The 19,694-nt window shown below is 37.2% G+C and overlaps 1 protein-coding gene across 2 annotated transcripts in view; it reads right to left on the reverse strand.

Moving 5' to 3' along the window:
- Nucleotides 1–7,444: 7,444 nt before the first annotated feature.
- rapgef5b (Rap guanine nucleotide exchange factor (GEF) 5b) overlaps nucleotides 7,445–19,694 on the reverse strand; it is a 65,428-nt gene continuing 53,178 nt past the window's right edge. For both annotated transcript variants that reach the window (XM_039674867.2, XM_039674868.2), the window contains exons 15-26: nucleotides 19,390–19,420; nucleotides 17,083–17,161; nucleotides 16,822–16,971; nucleotides 13,452–13,549; nucleotides 13,117–13,233; nucleotides 11,558–11,736; nucleotides 11,253–11,343; nucleotides 11,016–11,066; nucleotides 10,705–10,792; nucleotides 9,619–9,683; nucleotides 9,172–9,226; nucleotides 7,445–8,677 (exon numbers count right to left, since the gene is read on the reverse strand). In XM_039674867.2, coding sequence (XP_039530801.2) covers nucleotides 8,559–8,677; nucleotides 9,172–9,226; nucleotides 9,619–9,683; nucleotides 10,705–10,792; nucleotides 11,016–11,066; nucleotides 11,253–11,343; nucleotides 11,558–11,736; nucleotides 13,117–13,233; nucleotides 13,452–13,549; nucleotides 16,822–16,971; nucleotides 17,083–17,161; nucleotides 19,390–19,420 — 1,123 coding nt within the window. In that variant the 3' untranslated portion in view covers nucleotides 7,445–8,558. The remainder of the gene's footprint in view (nucleotides 8,678–9,171; nucleotides 9,227–9,618; nucleotides 9,684–10,704; nucleotides 10,793–11,015; nucleotides 11,067–11,252; nucleotides 11,344–11,557; nucleotides 11,737–13,116; nucleotides 13,234–13,451; nucleotides 13,550–16,821; nucleotides 16,972–17,082; nucleotides 17,162–19,389; nucleotides 19,421–19,694) is intronic.

Here is a 19,694-nt window from a genome sequence, read left to right on the forward strand (position 1 = left end):
CCCTTACGTTTTTATTTTTTTTTTTCGGGCTAAAAATTAAGTTTCTCCAATCTTCCCAAAACTCTGGATTCTGATAGAGGGCCATGAGACTTAGACCTGAGTGCAAAAATGGAGGCTCTAGACCCTTCCAGAGTTGAGATATCGAAACTCAAAAATTTGACCCGAAAAAAAAAAACGACAGTGGTACCCCTTTCGTTTTTTTTTTTTCGGGCGAAAAATTAAGTTTCTCCAATCTTCTCAAAACTCTGGATTCTGATAGACGGCCATGAGACTTAGACCTGAGTGCAAAAATGGAGGCTCTAGACCCTTCCAGAGCTGAGATATGGACATCCCACGTAGCATTTATGCCATTATAAAAATAGTGGGTTTGTGGACGGTGAAATTATGGGATGGCGCTTGGTACAACAGACTCAGGGGACCCCCCTGAGTGCAGTAAAATTGTTTTTATCATGACAGGAACTTTAATTAAAATGTCTATCAAAAACACTACCCGAATCCCCATTCAATAGATTGCCGATGGGACCGCGTCCAATTGCAGCATATTGAATTAACAGCGGAAAAACTTTAAAAAATATAGTGGGTTATTGGACAAATAGTGGGTTCGTGGGATGGGGGCGTGTCCGGGGACCGGTCAGTGGGGACGTTTCGAGGGTGGCTCCACCGAGGGGACTTTTGCGGAACTGCCTCGGGGGTCCCGAAACTTCGGGCTCCTCCCGTCGGCCCCCCGGGGGGGTCGGGGCGTGTTATAAAGTTATAATGTTCAAGTTTTTGTTCTAAAAAATTACTCTAGATTGATTCGAAGATATTTAGTTTGTTACAAACAATGTGCAATCTGTAAAACAAAAACCTCAAAATTATAGTTGAAATGGTATACTGCTGGGATGTTTTTGACCTTGAGAAAAACCTTAAAGTATAGAAGACCAACAAATTTTATGTTTATTAATTTATTTCATGTTGGTACATTTTTGGGAAGTACACCTGTTTTGACCTGATGTCCATTGGAATAGACAAAAAAATCACAATGAAAGCAATTATATAAAAAAAAAATTCATTTGTTTTAATTTATAGAAACCTCATGAGCTGGTAAAATGTACGTTTATATTTTTCAGAAACTTGAAACATAATTCAGGTCTGAGGGGGTTAAAAGGTTATGGTTAACATGGTTAACGTGGTTTAACGTCGATGTAATAAGTTGTTTTAGCGTACCTTTTGCTTAAACGGGGAGCTGGGGGACGCCGGAAAAATAGACATTTTACTCATTAGGCTGCTTTATTAAAAAAGTGACATTGAGACGTTTTCTTCGGGGTGGATCCAGGCCAATGAATCCTTTTGAGGAGGTTAAACCGTGACATCTACACATTTTCCAAAGTGAACTATTTAGGCTGCTTCATTAAAAATGTGACATTTAGACGTTTTTTTTTCAGCGTGGATCGAGGCAAATGAATCCTGTTCACCTTGAAAATAATAAATGTTTTTTTTGCATTTTAAATATTAGACCATTTCTCAGTGATCGTCAATAAAACAAAATTCCATTTTTCTCAGTTTAATGAAAACCAATAGGTAAGTTTCAGTTTAAGTGTCAGTTTCACGTGTGAGGGGGTTTAAACCGTGACATCTATGCGTTTTCAAAAGTGCACCAAAGTGATTATTTCACGTCTTGTCACGATACCGGGTTGAATAAATATTGTTTGGGCCACTTTTGTTTGATATAATCACAACAAATTAACGCAAGTATGGGAATTGAACTCAGGACTTCTTGATTAAAGCCCAACGCTTTATCAACTGAGCCACTGAATCTGTTGGGCTCTAAGCCGGCCCGAGGCATAAGGGAACTTCTCAACTATGCGGCGGCTTTCGGGGTTATTTTTTATTTTTATTTTTTTTAGATTACTTAATTGACATAAATCAATGAATAGCTAAATGAAAATGACTGAAAGAAAATGACTAAATGAATCATTCAAGACAACAAAACTCTGATTTAATGATCAATATTCCTGCCTACAAGTTACAACTGTTGCTGTGTCTGCCTGCGTTTAAGTCATGCGCATAATCCTCTAGATCCACCTCGCGCGTGCATAGACAATTTGTGCGCAACTGCACTTCACGGTATCGGTATTTGAGAAAACAGCCCGCAGGGGAACTTAACCTTCAATGTGTAAGGGTAGCAGTTTCAATAAATAATAAACATAGCAGTTTGAACTCTTCTCCACTTTATTATACCACACATCAGATCAGACCTCCAAAAACCCGCAACACTCTCCAGTAGCCTATCAGGCTACCAAGTGCGCAGCCTGCGCACTACCCATCTACGAGCGCCAGAACATCATTACCGGTATTAACAGACTTTGTTGGATTATGTCATGTAATATCTAACAAAGTCTCTTACGATAATAATAATAATAATACAGCTTTTGAGGACAGTTACACTGTATTGAGACAGTTGAGAAATAGTAGGCCAAATATTTCTAGTTTTCAACAATAGGCTTGTTGTTACTATGTTTCTCAGTTTTGTCATAATTTTAGCAAATAATTTTTTTTCTATGTTTTGAGACAGTTTTAAGACTGTTAAAACTTTTTTTATTTAAATAGGCATCTATTTTATTTTTATTAAGTATTAATTTTGTTGTAGCCTAATGCATAGCTAACCTAAGTGAATTCATTTATAATGTATCATTATTGCGTGACATTTGTGTCAATAATCGTCAAACACAGGTGACTCCGCGTCCTTGGAGGGGCCCCCAAATCAAATTCTGCTTAGGGCCCCCAAAAGGCTTGGGCTGGCTCTGGATAGGAGGAAGCAAGATAGGATTCCTAAAGATAATTAGTATTTTCTTCGATAATACCAATTGGGAAAAATCCTATCTTATCCAATCTTATCTTAGCCAAATCAGATTAATAAATTAGGCTACAGTACTTCATCTACATTCTTCACGCGAAACGGATTATGATGACTCACAAAATGGATTAGCTTGTTTAGGCGAAATAGTAATTAGGTCCCACCGCATACTTTACATGTTCTGCATTAAAACCACAATGAGTAACTTAAGTTACAGGGCTAACTTAAGTAACGTTAAATTAGACGACCAGGCTTTGCTGAAGAGCCTTCACCGACCTGAGCTTTGATGAGGGAACGGCGCCAGTAAATTAGCCTAGATAACTCTTCTTGCCTCTCATCGTTCATGACTCCTTATTTTCCTTTTTAAAAAGTGTCTTGAAGCCACAAACAACAATGACAGTCAAGCCCTAAAGCTGTAAGTTAACCGATTGCTCTTTCAGGCACTCTCTCTCTCTCTCTTTCCTCTGGTGCGCAATCTAAACTCAAGCGTGCTGTGTAACCATAGTATAGCCTTGAACATTTTAATCGTCTTTAATATATTATTCCTAAAGATAGATTAAAATACGGGGTACATTTTTAAAATAAATACAAAATTATTCAAATGTAATAATAATGATCAATATATATATATATATTTATTTATTTTTTGAGATCCGGGGCTATATAAAAAAAAACATCCGGGGCTGAAGCCCCGAATGCCCATGTCTAACGACGCGCCTGCATACATTGATTACAAGCTGTTTAACTGACGTGTTTCCACGGTTAAAACGCTGATTGAGCGAATCAATGTGACGTGATGCAGATTTCGATAAGTTGTATCTTTTAACACACTTTCAGATGCTCTTTCATGTTTATTTCGCGCTGCAACTGGTATTATTAAGCCGGAAGAGAGATCAGCGCTGCTGAGCTGCGCCAGAGCGATCTCACGCCACAGCGACAAAACATTATGTTTTTGAATTTATAGAGAAAATGGACGTAATTTGAAAATTGAGACTTTGTTTCATATCAATAGTAACAAAGGACAAAGATTATTGCGATTTTTTTTTGGAAGAGCAGCAGGCGTGATACAATGTTCCATTAACTCACATGAAACAGGATGACTAATCGATTCTTGAGATTTAAGAATCGATATCGGTTCGTAAAAATGAGAATCGATTAATATCGAGAAATCGATATTTATTACCCAGCCCTAGCAATTAGTTTTGTTTTCATCCAAAATTGCGAATTTAACTTACCGGCAAAATTGGAGTATCGCATAAAACATTTGTTGTTCAAGAGAACAAAATCGTCACTTCTTGGGAAATTAATGCAAAATATCATTGGTTGGTCCAACTATGCAGTCTCGCATGATCTGTTGAGGCAAAGTTGCATGTTGTTTTTTTTTTTTTTGCGCATTGCAGAATTTATGTTTAATATTTCCATTTAAGGGCTGTACGATTAATCAAAATGAAACCGCACACGATTTGGCAAAGGCTGCGATTATTTCATACGCAGCACGGCTCTGTTGTGATCAGTAGTAAATGCCAGCCCATTCAAGGCGTCACCTAACTGAGGCCTTGGGAAGCATTTGACCATTCTTCAATATCTGACGCTTTAGGCGCCCTTTAGCGTCAGTTAGATGACGCCCTAGGATCGCGTGTACCCTACCCCCACCCTATACCTAAACCTAACCGCGTCCTCTAACTGACGCTTTCCTTTAGCGTCAGTTAGATGACGCCGTAGGATCGCGTCATGTAAGTGACGCTAAAGGGTGCCTAAAACGTCAAATATTGAAGCATGGTCAAAGGTGACGCCTTGGGGTGAGAATGTGTTGCAAATGTCGCTCCATCTGAAAGCCAGAGGGCGCTCTCGCGTAGACACACCAAATATGTCCCGCAGAAGTAGACAATGCACATCATTCCAGGAAATCCCGTTGAGCATCATACTATCACCAGAGAACTGGCTTTGCTATCACTGTAGTTTTATTAAAGGCTTGGATGTATTAAAAGTTGTCTTTTGATGGACTAGAGGTTCATAAATGCTTCTCATGTTTGGCGTGTGTTGACTCAAACCCGCAGTGCTTTCAAATGTAGCAGCATTTCCTACAGATCACAGAGCCGTTTGTCACTGACAAGCTGCGCATAACAAATATGTTAATTGCAATTAATCGTGCAGTCCTATTTCCATCATAGTCTATGCGTATCCGCCTCAATTAATTGCACCTTTTTTATTCACATTTTTTTTTTTTGAGTTTATGCACATTAGTTAAATTCTGTGCGTTTTAAAATACAATATCCTAAAATTCACATAAAAATAGGTGGATGCAAACTGCTAATATAAAATCCTATGTGCATTTAATTTTACATTTGAATCATGTTTCTATGTATGTATCTTAATTTTGTCTGATAAAGTGCACATTTAACCGAAATAAAACGGAAATCGTGGCATGGTTTAGTGTGATAGCACATCTTTATATCGTTTTAAAGATGCATTTGCGAAGTGCGTCTCTTACATGTCTCTTTTTATTCAGTATCTTGGAGCCGCTAAGATCGTCCACTGTGAGATTGGATCGCTTATAAACGTGTACTTGATAACGCAACATGCACAACCATCTTCCCATAATTCTTTTTTCTTTCTTTTCTTTTTTTTTTTTTGACCGGTTTATATCGCTTCTCATTAAGAAATCCTTGTGGTTTTCTGCCAAACTTAAGACAGCCATAGCCTAAATATTAGTAATTTTACTTCCTATTTGTATGTTTTGTTTAGAACCTTACAACATAATAAATCGATTTTGATATTAGTATTGTTATTATTTTAAAGTTATATTGAGATGACAAAACGTTTAACCAAATTATAATGTCATACAAATTTGAATTTTCAAATTACAAATTTGGATTTGCAATTTGAAATTGCAATCTAATTATGATTTTCCCCCTGAAAAATCACAATTCGACTTTCCCCAAATCGCGCAGCTCTGCCCGATACCTATAAAAGCTTAACTGTTAAAAATACAACATACAATAGAAAATGATTGTATTGTCATAATATTGTAATAATAATTAACGCTCTATATTGATGATGTTATTAACTTAATCCAATTTAAAGCAGCTCAATGAATGACACTATCTCCTCGAGCGCCACACAATAAGAGTCCCAGTAGATTATGAACCAGGCTGATACTGATTTTCAATTGAGGTGTGTTTGACCTTCCTCTCCTGATGAATACAGATAGATCAGTATGATTCATCTCACGTCAGTACAGAAACCAATTTATCATCTTTGAATGACATGCTTGGTCTTATCCATCTCTTCCCTCACGTGTCCCTCGATGTGATTTAATAACTTCTACAGTGCACTGCTGAACTGTACAAATGTGACTATGTTCAACAGTAGCTATTTTAGAAGATATTAAACCAGAATCTGTGGAGTACACAATCACATCTGCTGCTCTGTTTGCCTGTATAGTTCCCTTGCTATGATGCAGACCTTGTCAGGAGACAAGAAAATGATACATCTGTCCCAGAGAGGGAAATGAGAGGTTAGCACAAGCTGTGGCGCGGTCCCTCCCCTCTCAGCGAGTCCAGCGGCGGCCTCACAGCAGGTAATAATGGCCCAGAACAGGATGGATCAGTAACTGTTTAGACAATTCATCCTCGGTTCTCACTGAGACAGCTGAGATGCCAATTTAGTGTCACAGAGAAGATTCACACCCTAAGTGATGGATAATGAGATCTCTGCTTTATTAAGTAGTCACGATTTACAGACCCCATGAAATCACAAATCTTTCGCCATATAATGCACTTCAGTGGGTCCAGGGAACCAAACAGTTCAAGGTCCAAAAGACACTTTCAGTACTGTTCAAAAGGGCTTTAAACAATTCCAGACGATGCTTAAGGGTCTTATCAAGCGAAACGGTCACTCATTTCAAAAATAAATACAAAAGTTTAAGTTTTAAAAGCTCAAATGGTTCGTGACTCCTGTTTGAACTCGTTCATCAAAATGAACAAATCTTTTTCCGAGTCAATTGGTTCATTCAACGAACAAAATGAACGTATTGACTTGGAAAAAGATTCGTTCATTTTGATGAACGAATTCGAAAAGGGGAGTCACGAACGTGCATCACAGAACAGAGCAAGGCAACCATTTGAGCTTAAAACGTAAACCTTATTATTATTATTTTTTTAAATGAGCGATTGTTTTGCTTGAAAAGACCCTTAAGCATCGTCTGGAATCGTTTAAAGCCCTTTGAACAGTTTGTAGTTTGCACTGAAACTGTCTTTTGGACCTTGAACCGTTTGGTTCCCACTGAAGTCCATTATATGGAGAAAAATGCTGGAATATTTTCATCAAAAACCTTAATTTCTTTTCGACTAAAGAAAGAAAGACATGGACATCTTGGATGACATGGGGGTGAGTAAATTATCAGCAAAAGTTTTTTATAAAAGTGAACTGCTCCCTAAAAAATATACATGCAGCATTTTAACAGGAATGTCTGTCAATTCACATTCCTACCACTAGGTGGCGGTACATGTCTAGTTAACGTTTGCATTCAATGTAAGGCAAACTAAATATTAGGCAAAAGATTGGATTATACAGCATAGGCACTAAAAAAAGAAACGGACAGTGGCAAAGGATTTTTTTCCCCTTTAATGTCAGGCTCTTAGAAAACCTAGTGCAAACAGCAGCTACAGTCAGTCACTGCTAACAATTGTTTTCTGAAGGTGAGAAGCACACCTTTCTATTGCTTTATGGCCTTTTTTTGTATTTCTTTCTTTTTTTAAAAAGTCTTTGTATTTACAGAGTTCACGGATGAACCTCGGGCATTATCAGACTGGTCAATCAATGGCGTCGCCAAATCCTTCAGACCATCTGATCACATTTACATTACATAATTTCTTTGCATTTAAAACCTAGACGTTTTCTTCCCTTCTGAATCAGGGACAACTTTTGTTTGATAAATATCTTAATGTCTCATAAATCAAAGTACAACTTGCTTTCTTCAAGCACTATCTAGTGACAGAACCATTGCTCAAACAGGAAGTTAGTCCATAATTTGTATCCAATTGTTGTAAAAGTCTGCAAAATAAATAGCATTTATTTTCTTAAAGATATGCATTATTTAAAGATGTCCATTTAGTGTGTGCAAGTTCAACTAATTTCCTTTAATCTACAGGTCTACTTTTTGTTTCTGGAGGCAATACTGTACCTAAAATACAGTGTGCTACCTTAAGATATGTTTCTGATTGTCTACAAATAGTTTGTTGGACATGATCTAAAAAGGCATCAAATTGCTTTAGATTTGTGCATGTAGCTCAAATTCCACACTAATTGGACGACATAGAAATTAAGATTATTTTCTCATATATACACATATGCTAAAACCATCCACTGGCTATTGTTGTGAAACTATTTTGAAGTGGCAAACTGGCTCATAACAACTAAAACTGTCCTACACTACAAAAAACATCTGATTCTCAACATGTTTCTATACTGTAACATCACTGTAATGTTTTATTTGTTAACTGTTCTGCAGATTTCAGAAGCCAATTTTATATTTTGCTGTCTTGCATGATTCAGCATCTTTCTTCCTTTCACATTATTAATCTTGTCAAGATTTCTTTGGCTGTGCGATTCACTGTGTCCGCTCGGTGTGGTTGGTGTGAGTGTGTCTCCCCCTAGTGAAGGATTTACTCATCACAGTCTTCTGTCCTGTAGCGTTCGGTAGTTGATTTAGGATGTTGTCCTATGTCCTGGGCTCAAGTCTATGTGAGAGCTCAAACAGAGTCTGTTGATTGTCGATGACGTGCAGGTAATTGATGTACGTTCTCACTTCCACGCTGTCCTTCTGGGACAACATGTTTCCTAATGGACAAAAGACAAAAATCATAAGTATAACCTACAGAGAATCAACACAACAGGAATAAGGCTGACTATTCAGTGTACTTAACTGTGATGACAATTTTTTTAGAGTGTAGAGACAGATTTGGGTTATGCAGTAATACGGAACCGTGTGTTCAAATACAAGTTGAAGTGTGTCATTGTTTTAAATACTAAAATATGTTCTGCTATCCAGGCTTAATATATGAAAAGACAACCAAATAAAGCAATTTTAAGCTGATTTTACTGAGAAGTGCAACACTGGCACTATCAAAACATTTTGGTTGTTTGAGCAGTCCGACCAGCAACAGCAACTTTAAATCAACCAATGGCATGAGACTGGGGCGTTATTATCCGCTTACCTGGCCAATAAGAGATTGTGAGCTAGGTGTTTGGGAAACATGTTTGAAAGAGTCTTTTTTTGTGCAATTCCTTTTGGATGTGGTTGCGGTGCAGAGATTACAGAGCAGAGCACTTACCCATGTGATCAGTCCGACACTGCCTGATAATCCGCACTGTGTCTGCTATCATGTGCTGCAAACAAAATACATCCCACATACAGTAAGCTTGTTTTGCTCACGTGATGCATTAAAGGGACAGTTCACCCAAAAATGAATATACTTTTAGCATTTACTCGCCCTCATATCATTTCAAACCTGTTTGACATTCTTCTGTGAATTTTGAGAAATGTCCCCTCATACAATGGAAGTCAATGGTAACCAAAACAATTTGGTGACCAACATTCTTCAAAAAAAAAAAAAAAAAAAAAAAAAATATTTTTTTGTTCCAAAAACAAAACAAAACATGAAGTCATATATGTTTTGAATGACATGAGGATGAATAAATTGACAGAATGTTCATTTTTTGGTGAACTATACCTTTAATTAAAACATAAACAATAATAAAAGGACCAATTATTGACTTACTAGTTTATCGAAGTTGACGAGGTTGTCGAGAAAGGTTTTGTTGCCCTCGTGAATGAAGGTAATATCTGTTCAGATAGAATGCTTGTTCAAATTTCGCTACACACATTGCTGTTGCAAAAGAGAGACACTCAATATGTCCTAACCAGATACATTGTGATAAAGAAACTAGTGATAAATGCTAATTATTTCTTTCAAACCGAATAGTTCCCTTGAAAATGAAAGTTATGTCATCATTTATTCAGCCTCAAGTTGTTCTAAACCTGTATGAATTGTAGAATTTATTAAGATATTTTGAAGAATGTTGGTAACCACACAGTTGATGGTCCCCATTGACTTCCATAGTATTTTTTTCCTACTATGGAAGTCAATGGGGACCATCAACTGTCTGGTTACCTATATTCTTCAAAATATCTTCTTTTGTGTTCAACAGAAGAAAGAAATTCACACAGGTTGAGGGTGAGTAAATGATGACAGAACTTTCATTTTTAAAGGTGAACTATTCCTCTAAGTCATGATTTTAAGAATACTGTTTTGGGGGTCCAAGCCTCAACAGCCATTTATGAGAACTACTTATTCATATCAGTTCATACTTATATCACATACTCATATACTTATTCATAAAGCAAAGCTTTTAAAAACTCACTTTGTGCACTACATTACAGAACCCAATACTTAAAGATTCATAAAAAATTAAATCGCTGTCTGGCCATAGGATCATAATTTTTTGTCAGTAGTATTAAAACATACATTGAATGTTTATTTAAGCCATTTGCTTTTTTGCATTTGATGGTGTTTAGGCCCAGAAATGAATAATATCTGTTGTGTTGGGTTGCCTGAGTCTAACATTTAAAGTTGACGAAATAGGAATTCGCCTGTTTTAAACCTGAATGTATGTTATTGATCATATTGTGATTTATTCATCCATCCATGCATAATATTTCTCTTATTGTTAGACCTTGTTTCACATCGTAGAGCGGTTTTGTGTTTAGTGTGGACACACAAATAGCTTGTGGCTGCTTAGAACACGATGTCATGTGCAGATTACTAATAATCTGATGATATTGTGTATGTTTTTGGTTGTAGCACCTTTCAGTAGCAGAGGTAGGAAAGGGATCTTGGGAGACTTCATCTTCCTGAAGGCATCTCTGTAGGCTTTATGGTTTAAAGAAGGGTCCTGTGGGTCATGCACAAGCATTAATGTGCACATATTTGTTTTATTTTACCCGTGAAAGCATCTGGTTAGTCTCAAATCTCCTCCTCTGTAATGCCACCTGCCGTTTCCTCCCTGGAGTCTCTGATATGATTACGGCTTCATATATTACATCCTAATGAGCCGTAAACAGCACAAAATGCTCTAGCAGGAGGAAATCTAAGATTGTGATGAGACAGTCACTTACCGTCAGGCTCTCCAGCTCGGAGAACAACTTCCTGAACTTCCCAGGGACTTTCTGAAAATAGGACAGTTAAAAAAAAAATGGAAGAATTGAATTCCTGTTTAGCACAGTTTGCAATACACTCTAGTTTCTTGCTTCTAAAAATAATTTCAAAGATTGATGTTGAAAATCTGACTGCAACACTACCACTCCACATATATAGAAGTGTATTTCTATGCATTGGAGATGGTGTCTTCCTACCTCCAATGTCTGAGTGAGTCGACTGACAGCAGGACTGTTGAGTCCCATGATAATCGCAAAGAACGAGTTCAGGTTCCTCTGTGCTTTACAGCTACGAAAGAGTGAGACAGACAAGGAGGAGAACATGAGCATGTACACCATCTGATTTATTTGAGTAGAAAGAAATACAACCAGGAGTGATTTTAGCATGTTACTATGTGATTGCAAAGGTGTTTGGCTTGTAAAGTTTACGATATGGCTCAGGTCCTTCAGAGTTTATGGGATTATTTCCGTCAGCGAGTGTGTGTTTGTGCGCGTGTACTTACTGTGCTGCGATCTTGATGAATTTCTTGAAGAGCTGCACACGTTTGCAGAGGGTTGTGCACAGAAGGACTTCGGTCATCACCCACTGTTGAGTCTCGTTACAGCGCTGCAACAGATGCTCCAGCGCCACCGTGTGGCCAGCGCTCGCATCGCGGCTCAACGTGAAGTGCACCAGTTCTTGCTGTACAGTAGAAAGGAAAAATCACATGGCTATGGTTGCTGGGCCTTGTTGAACATTGCAGAGAGTCTCAGTATTGAATCAAGACTATTGAGTAATGTTCGATTTACAAGCTAGCACTGTTTCCGGTTTTATAGGTCAGATAGGCTCTGATAGGTCAGATGGTCCGGTCTGTTGTGAATGTTCAAAATGCACATTACCATTTCTAAATTTCAGCTTGGGACTTTGTGTATTCAACTGAAATTCCACCCAAATTTCACAAAGCGGGAAATGTAATCCTTATTAATACGTATGAATCTTCTTGGGCCAGTTGTTCAAAGGATTTTGGTTATCGGATTGGATCAAATCTTGAAAATGGGTTGTTCAAAAGGGAAAGAAGGAATCTGAAATCAGATTAGGTCAGGGAATCCAATCCTAGTTTTAATCTGGATCAAACCTTCAGTTTGTGTTGTTCAAAACTTGTCAGTGGGATTTGGATAACTTTGATAACAAAAAAAAAACAGGATTATCCTGATCCCAACAGGGGGTAGGATTTCAAGGTGGATTTCAGGAAGAAAATGTAGTAAGTTTAAAATTGGTCAAATAATACATTTGTATCATTTAGTGTATATACTATTTTGTACTTGACTTGTGTAACCGTTGTAACAGTGATAAAGTAGACATAGGCTAACAATTAAGCTATTCAGTATAGTAAAGTAAAAATAAAATAAAAATTATCTTGTCCCCATTTGTGTTTAGTCTCAAAATAAGACACACTTACAGTGACCCCATGTTGGCTCTTCTACCTGTTCTTTACATAGCTGGTAGCCCACATTGTGATATGTTGTCCCATTTAGAGCACTGGTAATCTTGAAAACTGTGTATCTGGATCAGGGTGATCCAGTCCATTGTTTCTTTGAAAAACCGGCATAAAAGTAAGACGGATTACCTGATCCTGGATAGGAAAAAATGGGATTTCTAAATCCGGATCATTTTGATCCAGATTAAATTTTGAACAACTGGCCCCTTGATCCAACAAACATAATCACTTTATATGATGATCAGATTTAATTTTCAATTTTAATTAATTTAATTGTTTTCTGATATAAAATTGCTCAAACACATCAAATATGATAAACAAGCTCAACCACTGTGAGGTATTAGTAAACCTCAAAATTTGGGGTAAATGGACGGTGAGCAATTGATCACGCCATTTTCTTCTTTTGGGTAGAATATCCCTTTAATGTTGGTCTTTTGTAGGAAATATTTTCTTTCATTCCAGACTGATATTATATAAAGCAACTTTTCGAGAACAAACTCATTGCCTATTTTAAATTTAAACTTCATTTTAGTGTGCGTGTCAAGGATCTGCAAGGATCACTGTGTGAAATGTGAAGACTTTACCTCATGGACGTTACTAAAGAGACTCCAGTCACAGTTGGTGAGCGACACGGCGACATCCCATGTGTTCATGCTCAGCATCTTTACTGAGCGCTGGTGCCCATTATCAGTGAAGGGACTCTGGGAGAATACAACACAGACATTCATCTGTTCAATGTTATACTTTAAAGTTAAAGTGGGTCATTCACAAAGTCTCGCATTACATTTGAAAAAAACAAAACAAAAGAATACAGGCAGAAAAGAAAGGCAAGTGTAGAGTCGTGTGTGACCCTGAACTAATGGTGTGGAAAGCAGGTTTGTTTTAAGAGCGGTTCAGAAAGCATCACTCTGACTCTCACCATGATGTCAGTCAGGTCTCTTCTGCAGACCAGCAGCCTCTCCGCGGCACCGAGTGAAGACGAGAACACACACTGATCCGACTGAAGCAGAACCTTCTCTGGAGAAAGAGAAAGAGAGAGGAAGACTGGTGAGAAAGCATCAATGGGGTAAACAGTGAAATACAGCAGAAAATGTTTTTTAAAAATCATTTATTTGGACCCAATTTGGTAATTAGGATACAATGGTCTTGATGGCCTTCTTAACCTGTTGTCACTGCATACACTAAAAAAATGTTCCTGATTCATGAGGTCATTGCGGGAAGTGTCCAAAGGTTGATTTTCAGATTAGTTTTCATGTAATAACATTTAAAATGTTGTATAATGTTGCAGCTAATGATCTCAAATATTATATTACGAGCTTAGTACAAACCCAATTCCATAAAAGTTGGGACACTGTACAAATTGTGAATAAAAACAGAATGCAATGATGTGGAAGTTTCAAATTTCAATATTATATTTAGAATACAACATAGATGACATATCAAATGTTGAAAGTGAGACATTTTGAATTGCCATGCCAAATATTGGCTCCTTTTGGATTTCATGAGAGCTACAAATTCCCAAAAAGTTGGGACAGGTAGCAATAAGAGGCCAGAAAAGTTAAATTTTTTTTTTTTTAAAAGTTAAAAGTTAAAAGGAACCGCTGGAGGACCAATTTGCAACTTATTAGGTCAATTGGCAACATGATTGGGTATAAAAAGAGCCTCTCAGAGTGGCAGTGTCTCTCAGAAGTCAAGATGGGCAGAGGATCACCAATTCCCCCAATGCTGAGGCAAAAAATAGTGGAGCAATATCAGAAAGGAGTTTCTCAGAGAAAAATTGCAAAGAGTTTGAAGTTATCATCATCAACAGTGCATAATATCATCCAAAGATTCAGAGAATCTGGAACAATCTCTGTGCATAAGGGTCAAGGCCGGAAAACCATACTGAATGCCCGTGATCTTCGGGCCCTTAGACGGCACTGCATCACACACAGGAATGCTACTGTAATGGAAATCACAACATGGGCTCAAGAATACTTCCAGAAAACATTGTCAGTGAACACAATCCACCGTGCCATTCACCGTTGCCGGCTAAAGCTCTATAGGTCAAAAAAGAAGCCATATCTAAACGGGAACCAGAAGCGCAGGCGTTTTCTCTGGGCCAAGGCTCATTTAAAGTGGACTCTAGCAAAGTGGAAAACTGTTCTGTGGTCAGACGAATCAAAATTTGAAGTTCTTTTTGGAAAACTGGGACGCCATGTCATCCGGACTAAAGAGGACAAGGACAACCCAAGTTGTTATCAGCGCTCAGTTCAGAAGCCTGCATCTCTGATGGTATGGGGTTGCATGAGTGCGTGTGGCATGGGCAGCTTACACATCTGGAAAGGCACCATCAATGCTGAAAGGTATATCCAAGTTCTAGAACAACATATGCTCCCATCCAGACATCGTCTCTTTCAGGGAAGACAATGCCAAACCACATACTGCATCAATTACAACATCATGGCTGCGTAGAAGAAGGATCCGGGTACTGAAATGGCCAGCCTGCAGTCCAGATCTTTCACCCATAGAAAACATTTGGCGCATCATAAAGAGGAAGATGCAACAAAGAAGACCTAAGACAGTTGAGCAGCTAGAAGCCTTTATTAGACAAGAATGGGACAACATTCCTATTCCTAAACTTGAGCAACTTGTCTCCTCAGTCCCCAGACATTTGCAGACTGTTATTAAAAGAAGAGGGGATGCCACACAGTGGTAAAAATGGCCTTGTCCCAACTTTTTTGAGATGTGTTGATGCCATGAAATTTAAAATCAACTTATTTTTCCCTTAAAATTATGCATTTTCTCAGTTTAAACATTTGATATGTCATCTATGTTGTATTCTAAATATAATATTGAAATTTGAAACTTCCACATCATTGCATTCTGTTTTTATTCACAATTTGTACAGTGTCCCAACTTTTATGGAATTGGGTTTGTATTTAGATTGATATATTTGTATGACACTTATGACCTTATGGTATTCAGTTGTGTTAAAGGTAATTAAATCAACAGTGTTTCAGCATTTGAAATGAAAATTAGAATTAGAGTAAAAATGATAACACTTTACAACAAGGTTTCATTAGTTAACATTAACTACACTGGACAGTAATCCTATAGCATTTATTAATCGTAGTTAATATTAATTTAAACATTTACTATATTATTAAAATCAAAAGTTGTTTTTGTTAACAATGGCTGACGCTGTGAGCTAACACTAACAAACAATAAATTAACTACCATTAACAAAGGCTAATGAATACTTTAACAAATGTATTGCTCATTGTCAGTACATGTTAGTTAATACATTAACTAATGTTGACAAATTAGACCTTAAATTGTAAAGTGTCACCATAAAAATCTGTACGAGTTCAAAAAGATATTTTGAAGAATACTAGGAACCCAACAACACTGGAGCCCATTAACTTTACATTTTATAGACAAAAAAACACCTTTTTAAACAACCTTTAAACACTGTTTTTTTGTAGTTAATTTACAGTAGTAATAACTATAACTAACCCTAAACCAAACCCCAATCCTAACGTTATAGTAAGTACATCATTATTACTCAGTACTTAAATTACACTGTCAAACGGACAGCTTAGCATAAAGTGTGACGGAAACCTCTTATTTTACACAGAAGAAAGTTTTGGAACGTGAGTAAATGATGATAGATTTGTCAAATTTAAGTGGAAGTATCCCTTTAAGAACGTTGGAACCAAAATACTAAAATATGCAGAATAATTGAAACTTAAAAAATTAATTTGAATAAACAGGACGGAACAGATTTGTTTGGGTCGATGAATGAAAGTCGACCGGCCCTGACCGTTTCACTCACAATTCATGAAAGCTCCCAGATGAACGTCACACTACAGTACAGTGCACCATTCAAAATGAATGCATAATTTGCCAAAGTGGTTATTTCTAAAACAAACTATTACTCCAATAATCTGTTGCTATATCAAAAGTATTTGCATATGGTGACACATTTTCACCTTATCGCAGGGTTGGTTGTGTTTGATCAGGGTTGCAGGTGCAGGTTTGGACACCCCTGCCCTATTGCACGAGTTTCCTTTCTTTCTTTTTTAACCCTTTCTTTATACACAAATGACATTATTTGACCATTTTAAATAACCATAAATCTACTGTTTCAATCACCAGATACATCAGGATCAGAAGAGGGGGCTTGTTGTGCCCTAATGACCAGTTCAAAAGCATAATAGCACCTCTGCAGACCTGTGGACAGTGATGTCTCAAACACAAAAGCTGCAGCAATGTCAGTCAAAATGAATGTATGAACTCGATCAGACCTCCAGGATACGTGACGGCCATCAACACCATGTCGTCCTCGGCACAGTCGAGCCTTTCGGCCACAGTCCTCAGCAGTTCCTGCACGGACACCTCGCTGTGTGTCCTCACGCTCACGTATGAATCTATGCTCACGTCCACGCGACACAGCACTGAAGACAACACAATCACCCAGACACCAGTTCACATCAAAACGCCATCCGACGAGATTTTCACATGCTGTTCTACATAAAGAAATATGAGGGAATATTTGATGAGCTTACCTTCCTTCCTCTCCTTCTGAGCTCCTCTCACAGGGTGCCAGTTCTCCTTCAGACTCAGCTGGTGGAAGAGCGCTTTATTCTGCAAGATAGTAAACATGTGGCCTTGAGAATATTATTTCTTATGAGAATAACACACACACACACACACACACACAAGCTGTATCATTTAAGCATACAGTCTTCACTCTGAGCTTGGAAGCACCATTTTGTTATTGTTCACAAACTACAATAAAATATAAATTATACTTAAATTAAGGATTAAGAGCCAGGTTTAATAGCAGCTTGCGTTAGCGCAAACCCTCTTTTGGCGTTAAAAACCTACTGAAGACACGCAGTGAAAAATTTGAGCTGAAAAGGCTTGAAAACAGTTCTTTTTGTGGCTGACCTTATAATATGCATTTTGCAGGAATTTTTTTTTTCTTTCAGACACAACATTCATAGGAAGAGAGTATTTAAATGAATCATGCAAGGTGATTTACTAAGGTTTGCGCTCGTCAGTTTGCTAGTATCTATTGCCATTATTTACCATCCAAAAAGCACATATTAACCCAGATGCTAATTTGAGGAAGATTGTGTTGGTCATTATGGAAATGATCTGATTGCGTCTGTGTTGTTTAATTTGCGCGTCGTCAGTATATCACGCGCAGACCTTTCGAATCACGTCAGTACTTGAGCTCTCACGCTATTTCGAATGAGAATGAATTGAACAAAGAATGTATGACTGAACAAAATCTGTCCTGCGAACCCGACATATGTCACTATTAGGGCTGGTCCGAATACCATTTTTTGAGCTTCGAAGCTTCGGTAGTAATGAACATTGAATATTCGAAGCTTCGGAATCTCTACATGGTGTTATAAATAGGGATGGGCAACGATTAATCGCATCCAAAATAAAAGTTTGTGTTTACATTATATATGTGTGTGCTGTGTATAATTAATTTGTATATATAAATACCCACACATGCATGTATATATTTAAGAAAAATGTGTTATTAATATATCAAATATTTATATTTATATATAATATTAATTGTGAATAAATATATATAAAATATACATGCATATATTTCTTAAATATATACATGCATGTGTGGGTATTTATATATACAAATTAATTATACACACTACACAAACATATATTATGTAAACACAAACTTTTATTTTGGATGCGATTAATCGCGATTAATCGTTGCCCATCCCTAGTTGGGATGCAATATAAGCTATATTTTTTTATAAGGTATAGTCTTCTCACTAACAATGTAGGGTAGATTTAAATGAATAAAAACGAAATTTAAATGAATAAAAATGAAATTTTAATAAATAAAACAAAAAAAACCTAAATTTAAAAGTACAAAATCTAAATATAAATAAATGAAAACGAATAACTTAAATATAGAAAAACAGAATAAAAAAAAAACGAAATTGTGGTCTCAGTAAAGTTTCGCAGTATATTCATTTAGATATATGAAGCAAATATATTTATTAAATAGCTATAACGAAGTTTTATGTTAAGTATTTTATTTCACCAGATTTTATACTGTAAAACATATTCAAGCACGAATGAGATCCGTTTCGAGTGGGATGCCAGGTGTGCCAAAAAAAAACAAAAAACGATTATTCGAATGTCACATTTTCAAATCGAATACCAACCCACCGAACGAATATTCGAATATTCTGGTCCAGCCCTAGTCACTATAGAAATACCAATTCCCTCTGTAATAAGTGTCTTGTCTCAAAAGCAGTAATAATTTAGTCATACACGTTTATGTTGCTGTACCGTTAAGACCTCTACATGCAAATGCATTTTGTCACCAGGGCAGGGCAAGTTGATGAATATTGAATGAGCATTAAGTGCACAAACTTACAGTACATTGATTATGCTTAAGAGCTGACAACATGTAAAGTTTATACAGTGTCTTGAAACCATTAGTGATTTAAAAAGCAAATGCAGTTTAAGTCCATATTTTAAGCCTGGCACTTAGATGTTTGCCCACTCCTCTGAATTCACTTTGCATGTCATTGGCTTTCCTGACATCCTGTCAGCTTAATCCACAAGCACGTGTCTTGTGTCATTCGGCATCAAGATTTGAGAAAAACCCAATGATTTCAAAGTCTAACGTGAACGCAGTTATCTTGTGTGGTCAGATGTTTCTCATCGATATATAAATACGGGTGGACATATCTTAGCATTGCCATGGTTCAGTCATGATGATACGCCCTCTTCAAACCACAAAAAGTTCAATGAAAGTGCGCCGAGGTGGTTTCATTGAGCTTCTGTGTGATGTAACGGATGGTCTTAACTCTTACCTTCTTCTGCGGAGAGGATTCATCTACCGTGCTGCGAGATGAGAGGGGAAGACAGAAAGAAATAAAGAAGAATGAGCCAAAGGGATCACTTGAAATACAAATGTGCCATTATATCAATACAGCAGGATGGCATCTCCCACCCGCTGCGAGGAGCGCTCGTAAAAAAGCCTTTTCTCATTCAGATCAGGCCTCAATCATCAGCTCTAACATTAAAGTCTGACACGACGTGATTTACTGATTGCCTCATCTAAATGAAAGCGCACAACTTCCTCATCCATGCACGGCTCATTCTGATTAAACAGCCT

The sequence above is a fragment of the Pimephales promelas genome, chromosome 12 (assembly GCF_988280905.1).
Source record: "Pimephales promelas chromosome 12, fPimPro1.hap1.1, whole genome shotgun sequence".
Lineage (NCBI taxonomy): Eukaryota > Metazoa > Chordata > Actinopteri > Cypriniformes > Leuciscidae > Pimephales > Pimephales promelas.